This window comes from Odontesthes bonariensis, chromosome 22 (genome assembly GCF_027942865.1).
Source record: "Odontesthes bonariensis isolate fOdoBon6 chromosome 22, fOdoBon6.hap1, whole genome shotgun sequence".
NCBI classification, from domain to species: domain Eukaryota; kingdom Metazoa; phylum Chordata; class Actinopteri; order Atheriniformes; family Atherinopsidae; genus Odontesthes; species Odontesthes bonariensis.
In genome coordinates, this window is record NC_134527.1 from 30,840,649 (window position 1) to 30,863,655 (window position 23,007).

At 41.3% G+C, this 23,007-nt stretch overlaps 1 protein-coding gene across 4 annotated transcripts; it reads left to right on the forward strand.

Annotated features, from left to right (window-relative positions):
- Positions 1 to 1,525: 1,525 nt before the first annotated feature.
- il6st (interleukin 6 cytokine family signal transduce) lies at positions 1,526 to 21,649 on the forward strand. 4 transcript variants are annotated; one of them, XM_075456633.1, is made up of 17 exons: positions 1,630 to 1,753; positions 1,944 to 1,997; positions 2,084 to 2,161; positions 3,419 to 3,721; positions 3,945 to 4,092; positions 4,496 to 4,650; positions 4,806 to 4,960; positions 5,262 to 5,424; positions 5,950 to 6,029; positions 7,633 to 7,897; positions 9,920 to 10,090; positions 15,031 to 15,132; positions 16,250 to 16,396; positions 16,509 to 16,649; positions 18,511 to 18,601; positions 19,103 to 19,184; positions 20,164 to 21,649. In XM_075456633.1, exons 3-17 carry the CDS (start codon positions 2,092 to 2,094, stop codon positions 20,767 to 20,769), a joined length of 2,679 nt encoding a protein of 892 aa, XP_075312748.1. In that variant the 5' UTR covers positions 1,630 to 1,753; positions 1,944 to 1,997; positions 2,084 to 2,091; the 3' UTR covers positions 20,770 to 21,649. The 4 variants fall into 4 exon arrangements, with proteins under 4 accessions (XP_075312746.1, XP_075312748.1, XP_075312749.1 ...); XM_075456634.1 differs by having other exon boundaries at positions 1,944 to 1,987; XM_075456631.1 differs by lacking the exon at positions 1,944 to 1,997 and having other exon boundaries at positions 1,526 to 1,676.
- Positions 21,650 to 23,007: the final 1,358 nt, after the last annotated feature.

The following is a 23,007-nucleotide window of genomic DNA, read 5'->3' on the forward strand; positions in this document are numbered from 1 at the left end:
TATTTTTTAATCTCTGTGACACTTGTGCCAACGTACAGGACTGTGGACACAAAGGCATTACCGCCTTACTTCACAGGCCTCGGGCCAAACAGTGTGGAGGCTTAGCCCGAGATGGCTCCATGATCACAACTTTCTATACTTTGTGGAAAAGAATATTGAGTTTTTCTTTGCTATAAATATAGATGAATCCTCAGCATCTATTAGATGGGAAGCCTTTAAAGCCTATATTAGAGGCGTAATGATTTCTTATACTAGAAGCAATACAAATAAGATGCATGTCCTTCTGACTGAACGTGGGCGAGATACTAAAGACCTAGAAAGGGAGCCCTCAGTGGGACAACAACTAATCCGACAGAAATGAACAGAGCACGCTCAGCACGGGAGATTGGACTGAAGAGAAGTTTTGGTGCAATCTGTTGGTTTACTTAGCTAGGAAATTGTTTGTGAATTGGCTCTATATTGAAATTAATTATGATTACAATGAATTGAACTCCAATTGGCTTGAATTGGACTATATTATTTAAGTGCCTTGAGATGAGATTTGTTGTAATTTGGCGCTATATAAATAAAACTGAATTGAAATTGAATAGAATTTTCAAAAATATTACATGAACCAGCGTGTATGGTTGTCTCTGTGTGGCCCTGTGATGGACTGGCGGCCTGTCCGGTGTACCCTGCCTCTCGCCCATTGACCGCTGGGATAGGCTCCAGCCCCCCCGCGACCCGACCGACGGATTCAGCGGTATAGAAAATGGATGGATGGATTACATGAACCTTTATACGTCAGAGTCCCCGGACACTAATGACCTACACCCCCTTTTTGGATCAGCTCTCCACAAGTAAAGAGGAGCTGGACTCTCCCATAAATTGTAATACAGAAAAATAAAGTACAAAGTAAGACTAGGTATTAATTACTGGGGGAAGGCAAACTGTTGAGATCTTTGAATAGATTTATAGTGCTTGTCAATTTCTTATTAGGATTCTTAAGATAGCTTCAAGGGCATTTCTTCTGGGTCTTTTTATCTTCTATCTTTGTGCCAAATTTCATAGATTTGTAGGTGCTGCAGCTTCGGGGCTGCCACAATAGGTGGTGCTGTTGGGCCATTTTGCCCGGCCCGTGCACGAGACCCCAAAATATCAAAGATCTCACGTTGCCATGGCTTTCTCAGAAAAGGGATGTTTATTCGAATTAGGCAATGGCGATCGTTTCAACGACATAAGAAATTGTGATCTCTAGATGCTGATTCCACGATTGAAATCAGTGACAATACTGATTGGCCTTGTGATGTTTTTTAAATTTTTTTTTCATTATTCAACCAGTCTCCAGGTCTACTGTCTGTAGATTTATGTAAAGTCAGTGGCTGCAGTATCAGTGCCTTCCTGTAATGCGAGAGGCGGGGACATACTGGAAAACAACGCCGAAGAACGCCTCCTGAACGTCTCACTGAGTTGATTGACAGTTTTTCTGTCCAATCAGGAAGCAATGTGTGTTTGAAACAGATTCGCAAACCATACGCAGCAGTGAGGACTCCCAGCAGACATGAGCTGGGACCATCACTATGCTGTGAGCTCGCGCAGAAGCCCGCAGCGTCGCAACGTTTTTGGAACACAAATGTTGCTGGACGGGAAGTGGGTGGGGCCAAATGAGAACCGCTGGCAGGGACGTGACTCAGACGGTGAGAAAAACTGACCCAACTTATTTCGACGATTTTTAAGTTTTAACCTTGATGACTGAGCTTGAACACCTTCTTAGGTAAGTAACAACCTGTATACTGCGACTGAAGGAACAATGTAGTTGGCGGGGAAGGCACTATGAGCACTCTGATAAAAACACTATGTCGCCATCACGATGTACGACGTTACCAGCACGCTCCCGTTATTATTACTGTGCTGTAGTTGGGTGGGATTATTTATTATGTGCTAACGTTGTCACATTTCTTTAGGTCTTAGGGTCCTAGGTCTCTTAAGGCTGGAGAGGTAGACAGAGGTTAGGATTGGTATGGGTTTCCTTTAAGACTAATTCTGTATGGTGTGTGTGGCTCTTGTCCTTTCTTGACGCACTCTTCATTTCTGTCCCATGTAGTCTTCGTCATGGTGTCTGCCAGGCTGTTCCAGCTGTGTGGATTAGCTTGCCTCGCCTCCTTGTTCCTTGCGAAAGACGGTCAGTAGGATTTATATAAGGATATTATGAAAAAAAAAAAGAGCTGGTCCTCATCAGGTCCTAAAATGAGCTAAATGCCAACTCAGAACAACATCTAACATTATTACATGATGTAAAGCAAACCAAGGCTGAGCTGGAGAAGCAGTGTGTGAAAATGTATGAGTCAACAGCTTGTTGAACCCCTGGTTTTCTCTACTTTCACATCTTTTTGGAGGCATCTTGGCCCTCTCTTCTTTCCAACATTGCTTCATTGAGGTTTGCAGTATTGGTTTAAGCCCAGCTCTCTTAAAGGGACAGTTCGCCTCTTTTGACATGAAGCAGTATGACATCCCATATTAGCAACATCATTTATGAACATCTTCTTACCCCCTGCTGCGTCCTGTGAGCCGAGTTCCAGCCTCGTTTTGGCGTCCACGAAGCTAGTCCGGCTAGTTGGCTGGGGCTAGAAAAATAAAGCGTCTTGCTTCTCAAAACAAAATGCGTTCAAAAGAGTAATACATTTGCATCACAAAATCGTTCTCCAGAAAAAAGTCAGACCTCACTTTGCTTGGCGCTATCTTTGCCTCCCTTGATATCAATGCGTCCGATGTAAACTGTGCAGACCGAAGAGCAGACCGAGCAGTCCCCTGCTTCCGAGCAGCAAACACCGTAACAGGTGCAGCTGTCAGCAGGCGGCAGCAGGCAGTGATACGAAGGGAGAGAAAATAGCGCCAAGCAATGTGAGGTCTGACTTTTTCATGCACAACGATTTTGTGATGCAAATGTATTACTCTGTTGAACGCATATTGTTTTGAGAAGCAAGACGCTTTATTTTTTTAGCCCCAGCCAACTAGCCGGACTAGCTTCGTGGACGCCAAAACTCGGCTGGAACTCTGCTCACAGGACGCAGCAGGGGGTAAGAAGATGTTCATAAATGATGTTGCTAATATGGGATATCATACAGCTTCATGTCAAAAGAGGCGAACTGTCCCTTTAAGAAGTATTCTGAGTTTCTGCAGAGGCCAAATCAGCGTTTGACTGGTATACGATGTCTTAATATCAGCCTAGTTTATTAACACGGTTTTAAGAAACCATTTGTGTTTGCAATGTTGACTAGTGGTTCCAAACTTTTTGTTTATTTACGAGGGCCAATACAAACAAAATGTATATATTTATAAAGAAATCCTCTTTGTATGATGTATTTGCGGATGTATTGGTTGAGTTTGAATCTTTTTTCCCCTTTTTGTTTGTTGGGTGGTGGGGGGGTTTGGTCTTCAGACTACAACAGCTATTTGGTGACAGCTCCACAGAATCCTTTCCTGGAGATTGGGACTAACTTCACGGCTACATGCGTGATCACAAACACAGCTGAGGTCACTGTAGATGATCTCTACTGGAATCTGTCCAAGACGACTGTATCCAGAGAATACTACACGAAGATCAACAGAACAGCTCTTAATGTCACTGTCCCCATCACAAACGAGGAACCTGGATGGTTGCACTGTCTCTGCAACAAAAGGTCGCCCTATGTTGTCCTGAATAAAGGAAAATTCATGGCAGGGATTTGGCTCACGAAAGGCTGTAAGTTTTGTTACAATCAAAAACATGACTTATTGTACTTGTGAGTACTCACGCTAATCCCGCAGTTACTGGTTATAGTATTTCCAGTTTAGTTTTTCTTTGGCTGTGGAAACGGCTCAAAAGAAAAAAGGAAAGTTGTTTGAATGACAATGTGTCATTTACTCAGGTTTTTTGGAGGAAAACAATAATAGTTGAGATGTTTTTATGTTTGTCCCAACATCAGATCGTCCAGAGAAACCAGAAAATCTTTCCTGTATAGCAGTTCAAGAGAAAACTTACATCTCTCCAACAATCAGTTGCACGTGGAAAGCAGTTGGACGTCAAACTAATGAAATGCGTACAACATACTTGCTGATAGTTAAAGGAATGAAGTGAGTCCACTGCATTACCATTGTTACTTTGAAGTTATCATTACATGTTTGCAGCATTTCAGCTTTTGATTAATTAGTTCATCGTAGAATAACTTCTGTTAAAATATGAATGCACTGTACAATCTTCTGTTAATATCAAAATGTGCTGCTAGGTTCTTGATCATTCAGTGCCTGCTGTTTACTAATAGTTTATAGATTCTTGTATTCATCTACATTTCCTTAAAGCTCCTTTTGGACATGCAGTTTACTCTGTAAAATTCTTTTAATTCTGCACATAATATCTTTATAACTAGCTTCACATAGACAATCAGACTTGAGAAAACATGAAGGAAATGAGAGTAAGTATATGTACCATTGAGTAACATTATTGATGGGTTCTTCTGAATGAATTTCTTGTCCGCAGTGAAAACAAGTATAATACATCAACACCTAACAGCGAAGCCCAAGTGTCTTTCGACACGTACCCCAACTTTATGCCTTTAGATATTTGGGTGGAGGCACATAATAAACTGGGAACCGTAGAGTCTGAGCATCTGAAAAATGATGCGAACTTCTTTGGTAAGTAAAAGTGATGCATGCTTCCACAGTCCAGACATTTTTGTGTTCTTGTTGTATTCTGGTCAACTTAATGTCTGGATGAACGTGACTCAAGTGTGCTATTGCAGTTATGATTCGTCTTTGTTCCTCATTGCTTGCTTGGCGTGTTGTTGCAGTGAAAACAAACCCTCCATCAGAGGTCAAAGCCATCTCAGAGAAGAGTTTCCCTATTTCCCTACTCATAAATTGGAGTCATCCAATCGATAAAGTGTATGTGAAATTGATATATCAAATACGATTTTGTCCTCGGGGATCTCACGATTGGACCTATGTAAGTATTGTTGAGTAGAATTTTTATATTGTTAAAAACTAAACATAAAATATCTTGTTGTATTAACTCTGAAGAAAATAGAAAAAAACTTTATTTATACCTATGGGAAATATTGTTGCAGTCATTTCTTTAGTCTAAACAGTCATTAAGGCTTTCATAATGCAGGAATGACCTCCTGTATCTCTCTTTCTTACCTGAAGAAGCTTATATGTTTTTTTTTAATGATGTCATCTGTCTTTTAATCATGCGTGGGTTTTATTGTATTAGCAGGTCACTGAGAGATGTGTTTTACATTTTATAGGTACCTCTTGCAGATACTGACAAGTATATACAATCCTACAGACTCCAGAACCTTATACCAGACACAGTTTATACCACTCAGGTACGCTGCAAAAATCATTTAAAGGACTACGGTTACTGGAGCAACTGGAGTACCAATGCTACCAAAAGAACGCCGGAGGACCGTGAGTATTACAGCTGCTGTTTCAGAGTTAAAACACAAAGGGAAAGTACAATACAATAAAAGACAACCAAATCTTTTTTTTTGTATTTTTAACTTTTACTCTTGTTGCTCTTTTGGACATTTCAGAGCCGTCTCTTCTTCCTGAGACGGCTCAGGTCCTTCAGTGTCTGCAGTGATATGCTGTGCATGTTTTATCACACTATCACTGAGAGTGCACTGTTCTATGCTGTTGTCTGCTGGGGGAGTTGCACTACAGACACAAACTGTAGGCGCCTGGACTAGTGCTCTGCGATATGGACAAAATTTTATGTCCCGATAACGATATAGTATTTTTTTTCTTAAAATTATGTATATGTACATATGTAAAAGCTCTTTGAGTGGTCAGCTAGACTAGAAAAGTGCTATATAATTACAGTCCATTCTTTATTTAGGATTTAGGTAAAGATACATGCTGTGATGATTCTGTTTTTACTTTCTTTCTTTCTTTAATTAACTATTGTTTTCCTTATCTTTTTGTTTGGCTAAGGACCATCAAGTAAACCGGATTTATGGAAAACCACTATTGAGAATGGCATAACTGAACGATACGTGCAGTTAATTTGTAAGGTAAATTCCCACATCATATTCAGTTTAACACAGACCTCTTTAACTGAATGATAAATTAATCATTTTTTTTGACATTTCAATTATTGCAAAATTGTAATCTGAGTCTGAAATATTATCTGACATCTATTTGTAATTTATGTATACTTCATGAAGAATTACAGACCAGTTTAACATTCATTAAGGGTGACATGACCTTTTTAACAATTTGACCAAATTTCCTGAGCTTTTATTAAAATATATAAGACAGGCTTTGGTCAAAATATCTGTAGGTTCAAGCAAAGTGGTCCTCCTCTCACCCTTACTGAAAGGGCTTTTTGGAGAGTGAGAATGAGAAAGAGTGAGCAACAACTTGGGGTTAGTTTATGTATGTTTGTATGTTGTCATGCTAGCTGGTACTGACATGAGTTTATATCAAAATGTGTGTTTACATGCGTTACCTGTCATCAGAACCTGGGTGTCCGGAGTGCAATTTAATGTAGTAAACAAATACAATGATGCTATTTCTCCAGTCATATCAAACCCACTCTATTTATACAAAGAAATAAAGAAGGAACTAACTGATCTGAGACGGATGTTGTTTAGTAGTGTTGCAATGTAAGTTAGCATCAGATGCTAGTAAACAATGCTTTCTCATCAACAGTCGTGGACTGAGCTGGAGTTTTCCACAGCATAGTAATGCATGTGTATCGTTAATTCCTGTGTTTAAACATTTTGTATATATTAACGTAATTAAATAATGGTTCTTGGAGACCTACATCTTTATCAGACACATTCAGATAATGTAATGTTAACACACAGATAGCAGTGCACTGTGTTGTACGCGTTGTACTTAAAACACACCTTATTCACACAGCAGCACGTTGACCCAATTACAGATCATAACTGTTCAATTAGAACGCATTCAATTAAACAAAGTAAAGGGCAATTGAAAACATTTTAATTATTCGAAACAAATTATTTCTCAGATACTTACATTTCCCTCATCTGAGGTTCAGACATTGAGAGTTGGAACTGATCCCTCTTTGTGGTACAGTTTCTTTACAAGTCCACCACTGAACAGGACCAAGTTGGGAAAACAGTCCCGTAAAATGTGTTTGCTGCACGTCTTTTGCTAACTAATGCTGGAATATTGCCCTCAAATATAGCTTATCCACTGAGTTCTCAATCAGTTGTAAGATGCATTCTGTTCATTACGATTGGCAACAGAACACTTCCATGTGAAACTTGCTTTACTGGTCGAGCAGGTTGGATTCAACGGCCAGGGCTCAGAGGTTGGTAAACCTGGAGTTGCTAGGCAATCAAAATGGCTTCTTTGTCATCGGTCTATATTAACAGCAACAATGAAACAGTAATGAGACAGGTTGAGATGTGGCTCTTGACCACTAAGAGCTCAATCTATGTGCAATTAATTTTCATTGTTTGAATACATCATCTATGAAAGCATAGAGATGGTTACCAAAATAAGTTTGGTTTTAGTAGCTTTTGACATGGATTTTGTAGGAATCTCACTAGAAGTACTCCTAGTGGTTTTTCTATGCACTTGGTAGTGTTGTACCTTATAAATTGACAGTTAACATATACTGTTTTGACTTTGCCCTTTCAGGATCCTCCAGTTAGCAACGGGAGGATATCAAGATTTGAAGTAAAGATGAAAAACCAAAAGGATAAATTCAAGAATGGAAGTTTGGGGTGGGAGAGTATCCCAGTCAACAAGTCCAAAACGGATGGCAGCTCCAGTCAGAGGAGTATCACAAAGCTTAAAAAGATTTTCCTCCCTGACAACCAGTCTGTGAAAGCGTGCGTCACTGCCATCAATTCTGTGGGGACGTCTCCTGAGGCATGCTTGGTCATCTCTGCAAAAGCACATGGTAGGTGTCCATGGCAATTGTTCAGTGCAGGCCACACATGTATAATATAAAGCAATAATAAATGATTTGTCGCACAACCATTACTCAGTCATGCGTTGTAAAGACTGAGACTGAAATCACAGCAGTATGAACATAACATGAACATACAGCAGTGGTGAACAGGAGAGCTCCAGCAATGTTGTCAAAGTAATTGTATTTTCTGGCGGGGAAATTCTATTCTCAAATAACTGGAAAAAGAGAAAGTGTAGCGAGCGGAGAAGGGGAGTCGTGTGGGAGAACTTGGGGAGGTTGAACACCAGACGAGCATTTCTGTGCCGGCTTGCCAGGTGCTTGCTCAGATTTGAGGTGGAAACTTTTTACCGAGTCAAACTCAAAGTAATGTCGGTAAGAGGAAGAGCAGTATAACCTGCAACATTTGTCCTCAGCTGCATGTGAATTGATGAGCTGTTATGGTTTAAGATTGTTTGTGCATGCTAAAACATGTCCACCTGTTGTAGCAGGTTGTTAATAGTTGGGAGCAGTCCTAAAGATACGATTGACAGTCTGAGGTGTAGCCTACTGTTCTTGGTCTTTCAGTTTTGCTCTGCTGTGGGAAAGACGAAATCATAAATCAAAGATACATTTTGTGTCAGGTGAAACTAAGGCCCAATCCCAATTCCACCCTTGGCTCTACCACTTGGCTGAACCTTCCATTTTATAGAGGTAACGTGGCTCTTTAATTTGACAAGAAGTAGTGATCATCAAGCCCTACATCTAAAGTGTTGAATGGCCATTTGGATGGTTAATTGACCACCACTGCTGGATCCTGGAAGAAAAAGGGGTGCCCACCCCACCTGCAAGAATGAAAGCAGGGGAAGACCCGTGTTGCAGGGCCAAGGGGAGGTATTGAGTCTAAGTGATAGTTAAAATGATTGATTGTCCAGTGAGGCTATTTTTGTGCCAATGCCTTTTCATTCTCTTTTCTTTTTCAGACTTTACCTCATTGTGATGAAATGCATTGTTTTTATAATCCTCTTGGTTCAAGCCAGCTATCATCCAATCCGTGTTTGACCTATATGATGTGCCATCTCTCAGGACTGTTGCTTTAGCCAAATACCCAAATGTTGGGTGAAAAAGAAAAACCTACATGCTACCATGAATTGAGCATTATCCTCTCAGCCATGAGGGTATCAATAGCATCAAGTCTAATTGGTATACTACACATCTGGAACTAACTACTTTCTCTTCAACTGCATCAGAGCTTTCTACAGAACTGCTTTCTGACTGTACTTGGATACCATGTGCCCACTGACAAAATCCAAGCTTGATATGCTGCATGATAGGTTTGGGCTCCCAAATTTAACTTGCCAAGGCAGAAAACCAAAGGTTCCCACTGGTACCTTAGATTACACACAAGTGTAACAAGACAGTGTAACACAAGACAGTTTGTCTTTGTGTCTGACAGCTGCTGTTCTCTGAGCTGTATTAAATCTGTGAAGTTTTAAGCCATCCCAGATACAAATACGTTAACTACTAAATAACTACTCTAAAAATAACTACTCTAAATCAAGGTTTGATAGATATAGAATAGAAAAATACTTTATTCATCCCCCAGTGGGGGAAATTCAAAATTAGTCAAGAGGCTCAAATGTTTTCCTTTTTAAAAAAAATAAATAAATATATATATATATATATATATATATATATTTACAGTAACAACCATGATGATAAGAATAAATGATAACATAAAAAATAAATTTGAGAGAAACATCAAAGTCAGCAGTCCCTGTTAAAAAGCCTTCTGGCTGTGGGGACAAAGGACCTCCTGAAGCTCTCAGTCCTGCAGCCTTTCACTGCAGCTGCTCCTCTGTCCTGCAGGGTGCTGTGGAGAGGATGTTTATTGTTCTCCAAAACAGAATATCATTTCCACCACAGCACTGAGAGGGTTAGAAAGGGGGAAATCATTTAGACTTTTCGCAGCATCCCATTAATGATGTTGTTTTGAATGTTAAGTTTAGGGTTTTGTGTGTACATCTGTTACAGAGTTTACCCCAGTGGAAGAACTGAAGGTGTGGCCCCATGGGGGTCGGCTGCATCTGGAATGGAACCTTCCTAACAACACAACTGTTTCAGAATATGTGATCGAGTGGGTCAGTGATGTTAACCTGGACTGGCAGAGAGAAAACAGAACAACCAGACATACAGCAATTAAAGGTAATTTCTTTCCTTCACAGAATAAGGGAACACAAACTGTGCGGTTTGAGATTTAGGCACACATAACATTGAAGAGATTTTTCTATATATTAGTCAATCTGTCTTTAGTGATAATGTCGCACCCACTGCTGTATTATATGGTGGAGTGTGTCTATAGTAATAAAGTTTAATACTACAATAGGAAAGTACAGAAGGAACCAGATGATGTACTGTATTGATACTTTTGATTCGTTTGATTGAAATTCTTTTTTTCTTAACCTGGATCCTAGTCTTGCTTGTTTTTGAAGTAAAATATTGAAAACGTACAAACATTTTTCAGTTGGACCCATATTGAACACGAACGCCACAACCAGCTTAACATCCACAATGTAAAAACACGGCACAGTCTAATGGGACAAAGTGAAAGTGCTTGTCTGTGAAACTGAGAGCTTGTTGGAAGCTGACAGCCCTGAAATTTTCTAGACATGTTTTGAGAATACAAAGGAGCTGTACAAATGTCAGTATAAGACATATCCACTGCTCCCCCACTCTAATAACTAAAACAAATGAAATGAACATTGGATGAAAATGACTTCATCTATCCCATAGGGAAATCCACTCGTCCAGGTGTTTTTGAGCAAGACACTAAATCCCACATTGCTCCGGATGAGTGTGTATGAAAGAAAATAACTGTTTTGGCTATAAGGCTGTATGGACTTGGAGGGGCTGCATCAGTAGCCGTTTTCACACATGGACACAGGAGGTGTTCAGGAGAATGTGCAGACAATTTGGTCCCATCTTTTTCCACAGTTGCTGTTCACACAAGCACATCACAGTGGGAGGCTTTCTGCTGGAGATGCACTCTCCCAGTCAGAATCGTGAAGGGGAACTGCTGTCTGGAGCGTGCAGGAGGCAGCTCATAAGAAATTAAGTTTTCTTTACTACACGTCGAGAAAAGCAGATGAAGATCATTGTTGTGTTGAATGCATAATCTATTTTTAATAGCCAGAAGCCAGCGGAAACCAGCGTACAGGCCGGCAGAAAAGAAGAGCTCTCACACATACACATGCTCACTCGCACAGCCGCTGAAATATTTACCGTCTCATGTTCTGGAGATTTTAGGGAGCTGGGTGGAAAATGTAGTGAAAGCTGGGGACATCTGTGCTCACACGCCACTCCTCCTGAACATCTCCAGTGCGTGTGTGAAAGCCTGTAAAGTATATTTGAATGGCTGAATATAGTATTAAGTGCTGAATTTCCACCTGTGCATCTAATCTCCCCAGTTCCTTTTCTTGACGTGAAATCCCTTATCACCAGTTAGCCTTTGATATACGTTTCATTCTCGCTGCCTGTCCCAATAAGCCTCACAGCATCCCTTAACCAGACTGGTCAGATTTCCCAAATGAAGGGCAGCCAGAGGAGCTGTACGCGCTTTTTACATTTGCATAGAATAAATCCAACTTTTTATTTTTTTCTGATGAAGCAGTTGACAAACTGTTGCAAACTTTGAAATGTGGCATAGAGGGAGATGTGGTTGAAGTCTTCAAAGATCACCATGAATGCATTGGGATGATGTGTTTGTAACCTGGCAACAGCTGAGCTGATGATGGGTAATATATACACTGCTATTAGAGTCACACAGGTAAACTCTCTCTGGAGATGATGTAGATGGAATTCATAGCCAACAATGTAAAGATCCTCTCTTTCGTAGTGGCATGTCCAGGATTCCACTTATTTATTCTTGACAGGCGCTGGAATATCGCCTTCGCTTTTTCAACTCTTTTTGATGTCTGCCTGCCTGAATCAGCAGAAAGCAGGGCAGAGAGCTGCTATATGACCCTGCAGCCATGTTTCGGTGAAGCGCATAATGTTGCATTCTCGATATTGCTGCTGCGTCGTCATGAGTGGTCCAGGCTTGTCCATTTATTTGCTAGGGATCTCCTATTCCATGTGAGGATTGAGAAAAATGTGGTTTAAACTTCCTCCACCTCTCTCTCCGTACTGTGTCTGCTTGACATCCACGAGTTTTGTTTAACTCGTTGGGGATTTTGGGTCTTTTTCCGGGCAGTTGAATGTTTTAGGAAAGCTCTGTCAGCTGCTCTTCCATTGGCTGGTAGCTCAACACAACAGATGTTAGAAAGTGTCAGAAAAATGAGAAGAAATCATTTAAACAGCACAGCTTCTAAACTAACACAGAAAAAGTTCTCAAAAGCCTGTCGGAATTCTCCACAATTACAAAAAACACAGTTTGATTGCCACTCTGTTGTTGCTACTCTGGTATTCTTAAAAAAAAAATGTAACTATCTAATGAAGTGCTTGTTTTGGTTGTGTTTTACACTTCTCCATTTCCTAATGCTTTGGCTGAGGTGACAAACAGAATCAAGCTTTTCTGAGCCACACTTTTCCAGTTCCACCTTGAACCCATGATATTCCCAGGCCAGATTAGATAAGTGGTCCCGCCAGTGAGTTCTGGGTCTATGTCTTTAGAGCATACAGTATGTCCATGTGGCCTGTTGAGGTGCTGTCTTCTGCCCCAGACACAGCTCATATGCAGAGATGGCAGGGGGTGTTTGGTTGCTACTGGTTTGGTCTGGGAGGACCTTCATGCTCCAACATTGTGTCTGTTATGACCAGGTTCAGATCTGTTCCCCAGTCATCCTGCTCACAGTGTTTCCATCATTCCCCACATGAGCACTGAAGTCCTCTCAGCGGAACCTCGCCCAGACACTGGCAGATGCTATAGGATGGTCATCCTGATGGTCATCTCGGTCACAATGTCCATTGCAGTCACAGTGATCTGCAAGTTATGGATTATGGTCGGGAGTGCTTTCATCCATTGTAACAACTAGCCCGGACTTCAGTTTGTCCCAGTCTGCTTAAGGTAGTCTCTGAATGCTTTATGAAGTGTGATTCAACATTTCTGTTCATTTCAGCAAAGCTTTATGTATTCCAACTTTGTAACGTCAACCAATTGTTCCCAGAGCAGTTGTGTAGACTTTTTTTTTTCCTTTAGCAGTACTTCAGTGGTGGTCCTTTTCTTGTTTTTAAACGCTTTTAACAATGGTCTGATTAGGCATGGGCCGGCATGAGATTCTGACGGTACGATAACCTTAGGCCAAAATATCACGCTTTCACGGTATTATGATTACAGCTCTGAAATGTGTATTTTGAATGTCTGTATTTAAAAACAAGACAAATAAAAAACTGTTCCATTTGTTATGAAATAGTGTGCTTCAGTGGACACACTTGGGGAAATATCTTATTACTTTCAGGATGCAATGATAATAATAATAGATCGGTTTTATTTAGCGCTTTTCATCAAACTCAAAGCCACTTCCAGTGAATGAAACAACAGCAAATTCCCCAAAGTGAGTTCAGGGAGTGGATGTGGTCACCATGCTGTTTCAGTGCAGGGTCGTACAGGGGCCTGTACCGCACTTCTTCAAAGAGTCTGGATTCCAATTGGTCCATCCTGTTTGTCGTTCTCCGCGCATGTTTTTTCTGGTGCACGACTACGCGGCAACCAGAAAACAGAGGGGGGGGGAATGTTCGGGGGGCTCGCCTCCTTCAGCCATCATACACTCTGCAGAGCTGCCTGCTGGCGCGGGGGGAGGGGCCTTCACTTTCTCTCTGATGAGACGTCGCATTTAAAAAACAAAACAAAAAAAACGCTCATACCGCAGGGACGGGATGACAGAAAATTTCAGTGGTTTTGAAACCTTGACTTTCTAATACCGTGGGATACCTTGAAACCCGTAACCGGCCCATGCCTGGGTCTCATATTTCAGTTTCAAACACTTGCACTTAAAGGGACAGTTCGCCTCTTTTGACATGAAGCTGTATGACATCCCATATTAGCAACATCATTTATGAACATTTTCTTACCCTCTGCTGCGTCCTGTGAGCAGAGTTCCAGCTGAGTTTTGGCGTCCACGAAGCTAGTCCGGCTAGTTGGCTGGGGCTAGAAAAATAAAGCGTCTTGCTTCTCAAAACAATATGCGTTCAAAAGAGTAATACATTTGCATCACAAAATCGTTCTCGATGGAAAAAGTCAGACCTCACGTCGCTTGGCGCTATTTTTGCCTCCCTTGATATCAATGCGTCCAATGTAAACCGTGCAGACCGAAGAGCAGAGCGAGCAGTCCCTGCTTCCGAGCAGCAAACACCGTAACAGGTGCGGCTATCGCTAGGTGGCTGTACGCATTGATATCAAGGGAGGCAAAAATAGCGCCAAGCGATTGTGAGGTCTGACTTTTTCCTGGACAACGATTTTGTGATGCAAATGTATTACTCTTTGGAACGCATATTGTTTTGAGAAGCAAGACGCTTTATTTTTTTAGCCCCAGCCAACTAGCCGGACTAGCTTCATGGACGCCAAAACTCGGCTGGAACTCTGCTCACAGGATGCAGCAGGGGGTAAGAAGATGTTCATAAATGATATTGCTAATATGGGATGTCATACAACTTCATGTCAAAAGAGGCGAACTATCCCTTTAACCCCTTGTTGTCACTCTGCAGCTTTTTTAGTGTTCAAAGGTCATGGCGTTCTTGTTCAATATGATTCCGATTTCAGATTTTTATCCTGCATCCATAAATGAGGGAAAATAGGCTAAACTAACTTGAGGGTACAGAGAAGAGAAAAACTATTAAATTCCATTTTTTCCAAGCACGTTGGAGGCCATGTTTTCTATAACTCCTTGAACTTCTCATGGTTAAATGCACCTCTCTTTTACTCTGGGACCTATGAAATACTTTCATGATGGTAATGCATAAACTAGGATATGAAATGCAGAGAACAATACGCTTTTTGTTTGCTCCTCAGATTATTCATCCACTGTGATAGACATGTGTTGCTGTAAATATTTTCTTATGCTGGCACACTGTTTCAGTCAGTCGTTCGTTTGATTGTTGGTTAACATGCAATAACACAATTTACCTCCTGATCTCAATGTCAAATCCAGGGAACCTTGAGCCCTTTGTTTGCTACAATGTGTCTGTGTATCCCATATACATGGGACAGATTGGGAAACCAGCACGTAAAGAAGCCTATCTGGAGCAAGGAGGTAAGATGTTTTCCTTGACAGTGACTCGCAGTAAAAAGTAAATCATTGCATTTTTAATCATTCTTATATTAAGAAAGAGTATGGAATTTGGTGATTAAAAAGGAAATGAAAAAAAGAGATATTTCTTTCCATGGTTGTGCTACCTTGTTATGTTTTGTCATAAAAACTCCTTGATTGTATTATAAATTTGTCTTTGACAACTATTGGTGGCAGTTGGTGTTTGGAACAGAGCACTTTCTGTAGAAGTTCAGCTGACACGCTTTGTTTGAATTGAGTTTTTTCCAAAACATTTTTTTAATAATCTGTGAAATACCCTTTAATGGAAAATCTAGTATCCACTCTTCCATCTCTTTTTAAATGTTTTTATTGATCTTTTTAGGTTAGTTTGCTCATTTAAATGTTTAGGACAAAGCAAATATGGTCTTTGAGCTCTGAAACTATTTTTTACTAGAAGTAATCAGCAGAGTAATGAAAATAATCCTGAGCTAAAGGAAAGTTCTTTATTGTCACATTGTGATGATAGTTAATGATAAGGCCAGCTGTTGGATGAGAAATGCTGTCCCTCTTTGGGATTAATAAAGTATTATTTAGTTATTCTTCTACATCTTGTTGACATTATGTTTGGACTCTTTTCACTTGTCATAGCTCGGTATTTAGCACTCGTTGGCCACTTTTGGACCTCTATCTCAGTCTCAGTCTCAGTCGTTGTGGTTTGTATTTTCAGCTGACCATCTTGATGGTATGTTCTATGGTTGTGTTGCTAGAAGCTGGAAGCTGGGAAATTGGTGGGATGGTTTTATTGTGAGAAATGAAAATGAAATCAGATGCATGTATCACAGAGTTGGTTCTGTTTAGCATTTTGGTGAGTGGTTTTACTGGGGCACATTGCTTTGGACAGAAATGTATAAACAGCAGCACCATAAACTGGAAAGTTTGTGAACACAACTGTAAACTGTCCACATTATTGCTTCGATTTTTACATTTTTACAGAGTCATTACTTGACAAGCATAGTTCAGTGCAGCCATTTTCAGCTGAAAGAAATGAGTTTGAAGTCCGTCTGTGTGTTCTTTTAGGAGAGTGTGATCAGCATCTGTGATGTTGTTGTTTTGGTTGCAGCTCCATTAAAAGGACCTTCTGTTGAACTGAACGGTTACCCAGGACATGATGTGGCTGAAGTGATGTGGAAAGAGATTCCACCGCACATCCGACGGGGCTTCATCACAGAATACAAAATATTTTATTCAAATGAAACTAAAATACAGGGTATGTACCCGTTGCATGGAATCACCAAGAGTTTGTTTTGTTTCTCCACTTTCGTTTTGCTGACATTATCTTAACTGCCAGTCCACTTGTCTTGTGTTTTGCTTATTTGCAGTCGTAACAGTGCCAGCTAACACCACCTCGTGTTTTCTGAAGTCCTTGTCGGGCAACACCAAGTATGACGTGTGGATCGAGGCTTCAACCATCCGAGGCTCAGCAAATGGCTCTTATCACTCATTCACCACACTAAAATATGGTCAGTATAAGCCCACCCTCTTCATCAACTGTTGCTTCTCCAAACAAACTCTACACATACAGTAAAAATCCTTATCCTTTTCTATTGTACTCTTACACAGGCCAAATCATTTCCATGTCTGTAAAGGAGCAGGAAGAAGTGCAAACATATTGAAAGCTTCACCTTTCTCCATTAAACATTGATGTCTTGCCTCCTGCTCAAAAATATATTTGAGTTCAACTCCACCAGTGTAAACAACACAGTACAAAATATTGATAAAGAACATTCATTCTCACAAAGACGTACTTATCTATTTATATATTTATCATAACAATACTTACATCATATCTACATAAAGTTTGATTCATAACATTCAAATGCTATTTAATTACAAGTTATAACTCTTTTGCATTGATACTTAATTCTGTGCTTAAATAAAATAAAAAAAAAGATTAGATGCTTTAAAAGAAAATGCAAATAAATAGATATAAAATCTGTGCAACATCCCTGTACCCTCTACCTTAAATACATCATTTTTAAATATCTGAGAGACGTAATCTTGCTCATCCGTTACACCATATGAAATTTCTGAAGATTTTAGTCATATTTGGGAAAAAGTTTGTTGGTGGTGGAAGTGGTATGCATTGGAATAAGTAAAGAAATTTGGGTAGGAAAAACATTTTGAGGATATTAATCCTGCCAATCATTGAAATTGGCATTGTTGTCCATCTATTAATAAGGTTAGTCACTCCTGATATCACTGGGTTATAGTTAGTGGATGGGGGACAAGGTCCTCTGTTGAATGAGTCATTTTGATCCCCAAATAAGTAAAACTTGATGTATTTTTAAATGTGGTTTGTATTGGGGGACAACTTCTCTCTGGTTGTTTAAGAATGTATTCATTCACTTTATATCCTGAAATTGATCCAAAAGTATTTATTAACCTAAGGAGATTTGGAATAGAGCACTTTAGCTGAGTCAGGAATAAAACTATGTCGTCTGCAAATAGTCCTATTTTATTCTCCACATTCCCTATTCTGATACCTGTTATACTGCTGTTTTGTCTAATTGCAATTGCAAGTGGCTCGATTGCTAATGCAAACAGAAGGGGCGAAAGGGGGCACCCCTGTCTGGTCCCTCGGAGTTTGAAGGGTTGGGATGTTTCAAAGTTTGCGGTGACTGATGAACTTGGGGAGTGATATATCGTTTTCACGCACTTACTGATGTATTCACCAAACCCAAACGCTAAGGCACTTCAAAAAGATAATTGTGTTCCACCCTGTCAAACGCTTTTTCAGCGTCCAGGGAGACTGCTGTGTCTGGGCTTTCCCTCCTCGCAGCTATAATATTTAGTAGCCTTCGAATATTATGGAATCCTTGACGACCCTTTATGAAACCATTTTGGTCAGAGGTGATCAGAGAAGGAAGATGGTTTCCAAGACGTCTCGCAAACGCCTTTGCTACAATCTTAGCATCTGAGTTTATTAATGAAATAGGACGATATGACCCACATTTTCTGTGGGGTTTATCTGGCTTCAAAATCAGTGTTATTAAGGCATTGGATAAGCAGGGTGGTAATTGTTCTGCTTCAATTGATTCGACTAACATATCAAAGAGCGGTGGCACAAGCGTCTCCTTAAAGCATTTGTAGATGTCACTGGGTAGTCCAGAAGGACCTGATGCTTTCCCTCCGCTCATATGGGACAGCGCTTCAAACAGTTCCTCCAAAAGTTGGAATGGAGAGCTGATCCAAAAAGGGGTGGAGGTCATTAGTATCCGGGGATATGATTCATTTCAAAAGGATATGCCAGATGTATGCAGTAAAGGTACATTATGAAATATTTGGTCCTCTTGAAATAGCCTGTGTTCCTCTCCTCTCCAGAATCGATTGAGGGCAGTGTGGTTGGAGTTAGCATTGGCTTTCTGTTTCTTGTTCTCATCGTCATCCTGCTCTGCATCTACAAGAAAGATGTGTAAGTTACTCTTCAGCGTTCCCACATTTGCCTCCGGTAATGTTTCTTGCTCCGTTAGGTAAGCTTTTCTATCCACAGGTTTCTTATGAAACAGAAGGTGGTGGGGTGACCCCCCTCTGGAAAAGCCCTGTCTCCTTGGACTGGTCAGCTCCAGTCGAGCTCCACCCACCATTCTGTGTCATCTCTGTTTAAAGGATTTAAGGGTTTCATTGGATATAAAATGAGCATGTGCCTCTGACTGCAAAGTGTTTTTAAATACATTTTCCACGACTCCACTACATCACAAACAAAATAAATGCGAATACCAAGAAAACCCATACTGGGACATTTCCCTGTGTGTCGGTGATCTGAAGAACAAGACGGATCATATAAAAACTTCAGTCCAGAACAGCTGCAGCTACTATTCATAAAAATGCATTGTGAATGGAAGCGTCTGTAATCAGTTCTAAGATCAGTCTGTTGACCGATGGCTATATAACATTCAGTTTCTTCTTTTGACAGAATTGAGGACAACTTTTGGCCTCGGATTCCAAACCCTGGAGAGAGCACCATAGGAAACTGGTCTCCTGATTGTCGTTTGACGGTAAAGACTCGTTTAGCTTTGACACACATAGTGTACTCACATGCACATGTACACAGCTGCGGAAGAATCTTTCCTCTTCTCTATCACTCTGATCTCTATCAGCAGACACTGCTCAGAATCTTGGATAGTATATTTATTTGCCACAGGATCTTAGTTTTGTATTGGAGTACTTAAAGTAGGAGTACTTGGCTATCTCAGGACTGCCTCAGTGACTGATGCAATGAGATGGGTTTTGTGACCATGTAGAAATGGATGTTGGGATTCACATTTCAAGGTGGAATTTCTTGTTTAGGTCTGTCTTTACAATCAAATCGCATTGGGAATCATTGAAGGCATTTATTGCACCAGAAGCAGCAAATGCTGAGTTATTTTTTTGTTATTTAAATTTGACTGGTTTCATGTGGCGACCAAAGCAACCAGACAAAAATAAGAAAGCATATAAAGGGGTCCATTTTCAGGTTTCCTAAAGATTTCAATGATAATCATTATCATTATTATTATTATTATTATTACACCCAGTGATATTGTAAGAATTAAAAAAAAAATAAAAAAAGAAGGAAAACAAAGACACGGTAGGATATCAGAAAGGTGCTCATTGTTTGACGGTAGAATGATGCATCTTACAAAGATTAATGGACAGTACGGCCGTCACTCTTTACAAAAATTCATCTGAATTGAGACGCTCATTCTTTGAATGGATTCTAAAGGTTCCCTGTGCTCAAGCAGATGTTGGAACTTTGAAAGTGACAGCCCTAATGCACAGAACTACAAATCATTGCTTGCATATGATGATTTGTAACTTAATGTCCACACGAGTTGCACCTCAGTGGGACTGTTTAGGGGCCGGGGCCGGGCCATGCAAAGCAACAGAAACAGATCAATGTGAACTCTGAGTGTCGCGTTAGTAATGCATATGTAGGAAGCTAAACGCTTGTTTTTTGATGGGAGATATTTCAGTTCAACTCGTTCTCTTCCACAGACGGAGACCCCGAAGGAACACTGTTTATCTGGGATTAGTGTGCTCGATGTGGGCGTGTGCGACGCAAAGCACGGCTTTGACGAGGACAAGGCCAGTCTGTCTCTAAAGAAGGACAAGTACCTGTCTGAGGAGCACAGCAGTGGCATCGGCGGCTCCTCCTGCATGTCCTCGCCTCGGCAGAGCGTGTCCGACAGCGACGAGGGAGCAGACATGGTGGACACCACAGCCAGCACCGTCCAGTACTCGTCTGTTGTGGCCTCCAGTGGTTATAAAGGTCAGACCCCCAGTTCTCAGCCTCAGCATTCCATCTTTTCCCGGTCTGAGTCCACACAACCGTTACTGGACTCGGAGGAGAACCCTGACATGCTGGTGCAGGAGGGCGGCCAACACTTCCAGCGTTTTCCCAGACGCTCCCGCTTTCCACAAGCTTCAGAGAACAAAGACGCCTCCGGCTGCAAGCAGCTTGATGACGAGCAGCCGGACTTCTGCCCCTTTGAAGAGGACACTGAGCAGAACACGCTTCCAGACGGCTCATCAGCCGAGGCGTCGCCAGCAGCACCCATCTCCAGCTACATGCCCCAGCGGGGCGGCTACAGGCCGCAGTGAGAACACTTCACCAGTGCGAATAGTTTTTTATCTTTCTTAATGTCCTGTTGTATTTTCAGTTCTTTGGCACAGTGACTGTCCTGACATATCGTTGGCATTTAACCAAGTCTATGCAACCTCGGATGCTTTAAAACTTTGTGAAGTGCAATGTGAATTTAAGCTTAAAGCTGTGCTGTGCCAGCTTTGAACTTGCCTGGAAAAACTACTGTCAAAAATGCTATCCAAAACATTCTTCCCCCACGGGAAGTTCATCCAAAAAAAATCAGTCAAAACATGTGAACATGACACGTGCACGAAGAGATTAAGGGAGACACTAAACCACAGCAGGCAGCATCAGGATGGAAGGCTCGGGCTTCAGGGCCCCTGTTGGACCAGGCTCTGGCTTCAGGGCCCCTGTTGGACCAGGCTCTGGCTTCAGGGCCCCTGTTGGACCAGGCTCTGGCTTCAGGGCCCCTGTTGGACCAGGCTCTGGCTTCAGGGCCCCTGTTGGACCAGGCTCTGGCTTCAGGGCCCCTGTTCCAGGCTCGGGCTTCAGGGCCCCTGTTCCAGGCTCGGGCTTCAGGGCCCCTGTTGGACCAGGCTCTGGCTTCAGGGCCCCTGTTGGACCAGGCTCTGGATTCAGGGCCCCTGTTGGACCAGGCTCTGGCTTCAGGGCCCCTGTTGGACCAGGCTCTGGCTTCAGGGCCCCTGTTGGACCAGGCTCTGGCTTCAGGGCCCTCTGCATGGATGTTACACTTTGTAGACTTTGTCATTCAACACACACATTGGTTTCAGCTCAAGTGTATATTCTTCACAGGAATGTAATCAATTAATTCAAGTTTAAGCTGACATATGCTATGCATTTACAATAAAGTTTACTGTTGCTGCCTTTGACAACTGAGGGACAGAAGTCTGTCTTCTTTATGTTCCAACATGCAGTTTGAAGGGCCACAGAAAGCATTTGTTTCCTCTCATCTTCCTGTGTTCAGTCAGCACTGACTTCATGTTGCCATTAACTGGGCCCTCCTGCACAGAATAAAGGAAGGAATGAATAAATGGGAAAAAGAAGTGACTGAATAAATTCAGGAGTATCTCGTCATTAGTATCTCTCAGATTTGGTTTGACTGGTTTTACTTCCTGATTAAGACATCTTCTCAGGGGTCTGAATCAGGCAGAGAAGCTGTTTGGAAGGTAAGACGGGCTTTGAACTGAACGCTGACACCATCCTTGATGCAAATGTTGGAATCGCCACACTGGAAGGATGTTCATTCAGGTTTTGGTTTTTTGCGCGACATAAAAATATTCCATAATAGCTTTGCAAAGCATATCTAAAATACGACAATAAAACCGCTGTCATTTCTCTAATCCTGAAATGGAGGAAAAACATATGGAATCATGAGAGAATAATTACTGAATGGAGAATAAAAAGAATTGCTGCTCTTTTCTGACAGCTTGGAAAAAAACAACATTCTTGGTACTGGCCACGTCATTGAGTGTTTGTTAAAGAAAAGTTTCGTTTTTTTCTTTGCTCTGTGGCCAGAAGCTCAGCTTCACCAAATCCTTTTTCCATTGAGGCGATGAGGAAAGTGCTCAGAATGCCAGGTCCACCTGATATACACCGTCATGGTGATGAGCTCATTCTGCTCTCTCCTCTGGTCATTTATCTGACAGCAACCTTATTTCCTTCAGTCGGACATCTTTCTAACTGCAGGAGGAGCATTATCTCCTTGTTGGATGCAGATGGGCGACTCATCGGATCCTCCATGGTCCAGGACTGCTTCTCTTAACCCACAGCTACAGATGAACCTTATTTCCTCTGTTCAGGTGTCAGCGATGGTTTGTTTGGCTTTTCTGGACGGAAATCCCCTTTTCTCCAGATCCCTTTTCCCATTGGGCACCTTCAGCTTTGACATCCTCCTGGGTTGACCTGCATGTTTCCCTTTGCAACCATCACATTTTCTTTCTTACTTGCTCCAACATGTAGACACAGCTGACGGGGAACAGAAAAGATCTTCTGCCACTCACTGAGTTCATTGAGCTTATTGAAATGGTTTTATAGTCCTTTCCATGGTTTCCACGGGCCACTCTCCTGTTGGGCTCATATTTCATGCCAAACAGTTCTTTAAGCTCCACAAATTCTCTTTTTGCTGCACACTCATTTGCATATTTAGCCTTGTATAGACACTTGTTTTAGAAATACAAATTACAAGGTGATTCCTTAATCTGTTCCTCTATTTCATCTGGAAAAAATGAAAATGA

What these genes read in the sequence shown, in the direction of transcription:
- il6st (XM_075456631.1), top strand. Translation starts at nt 1,541, where the DNA reads ATGAGCTGGGACCATCACTATGCTGTGAGCTCGCGCAGAAGCCCGCAG. An exon ending in CTGATAGTTAAAGGAATGAA is followed by an intron (nt 4,093 to 4,495) that starts GTGAGTCCACTG and finishes TCTTGTCCGCAG; the next exon opens with TGAAAACAAGTATAATACAT. An exon ending in CAGACATACAGCAATTAAAG is followed by an intron (nt 10,091 to 15,030) that starts GTAATTTCTTTC and finishes TGTCAAATCCAG; the next exon opens with GGAACCTTGAGCCCTTTGTT.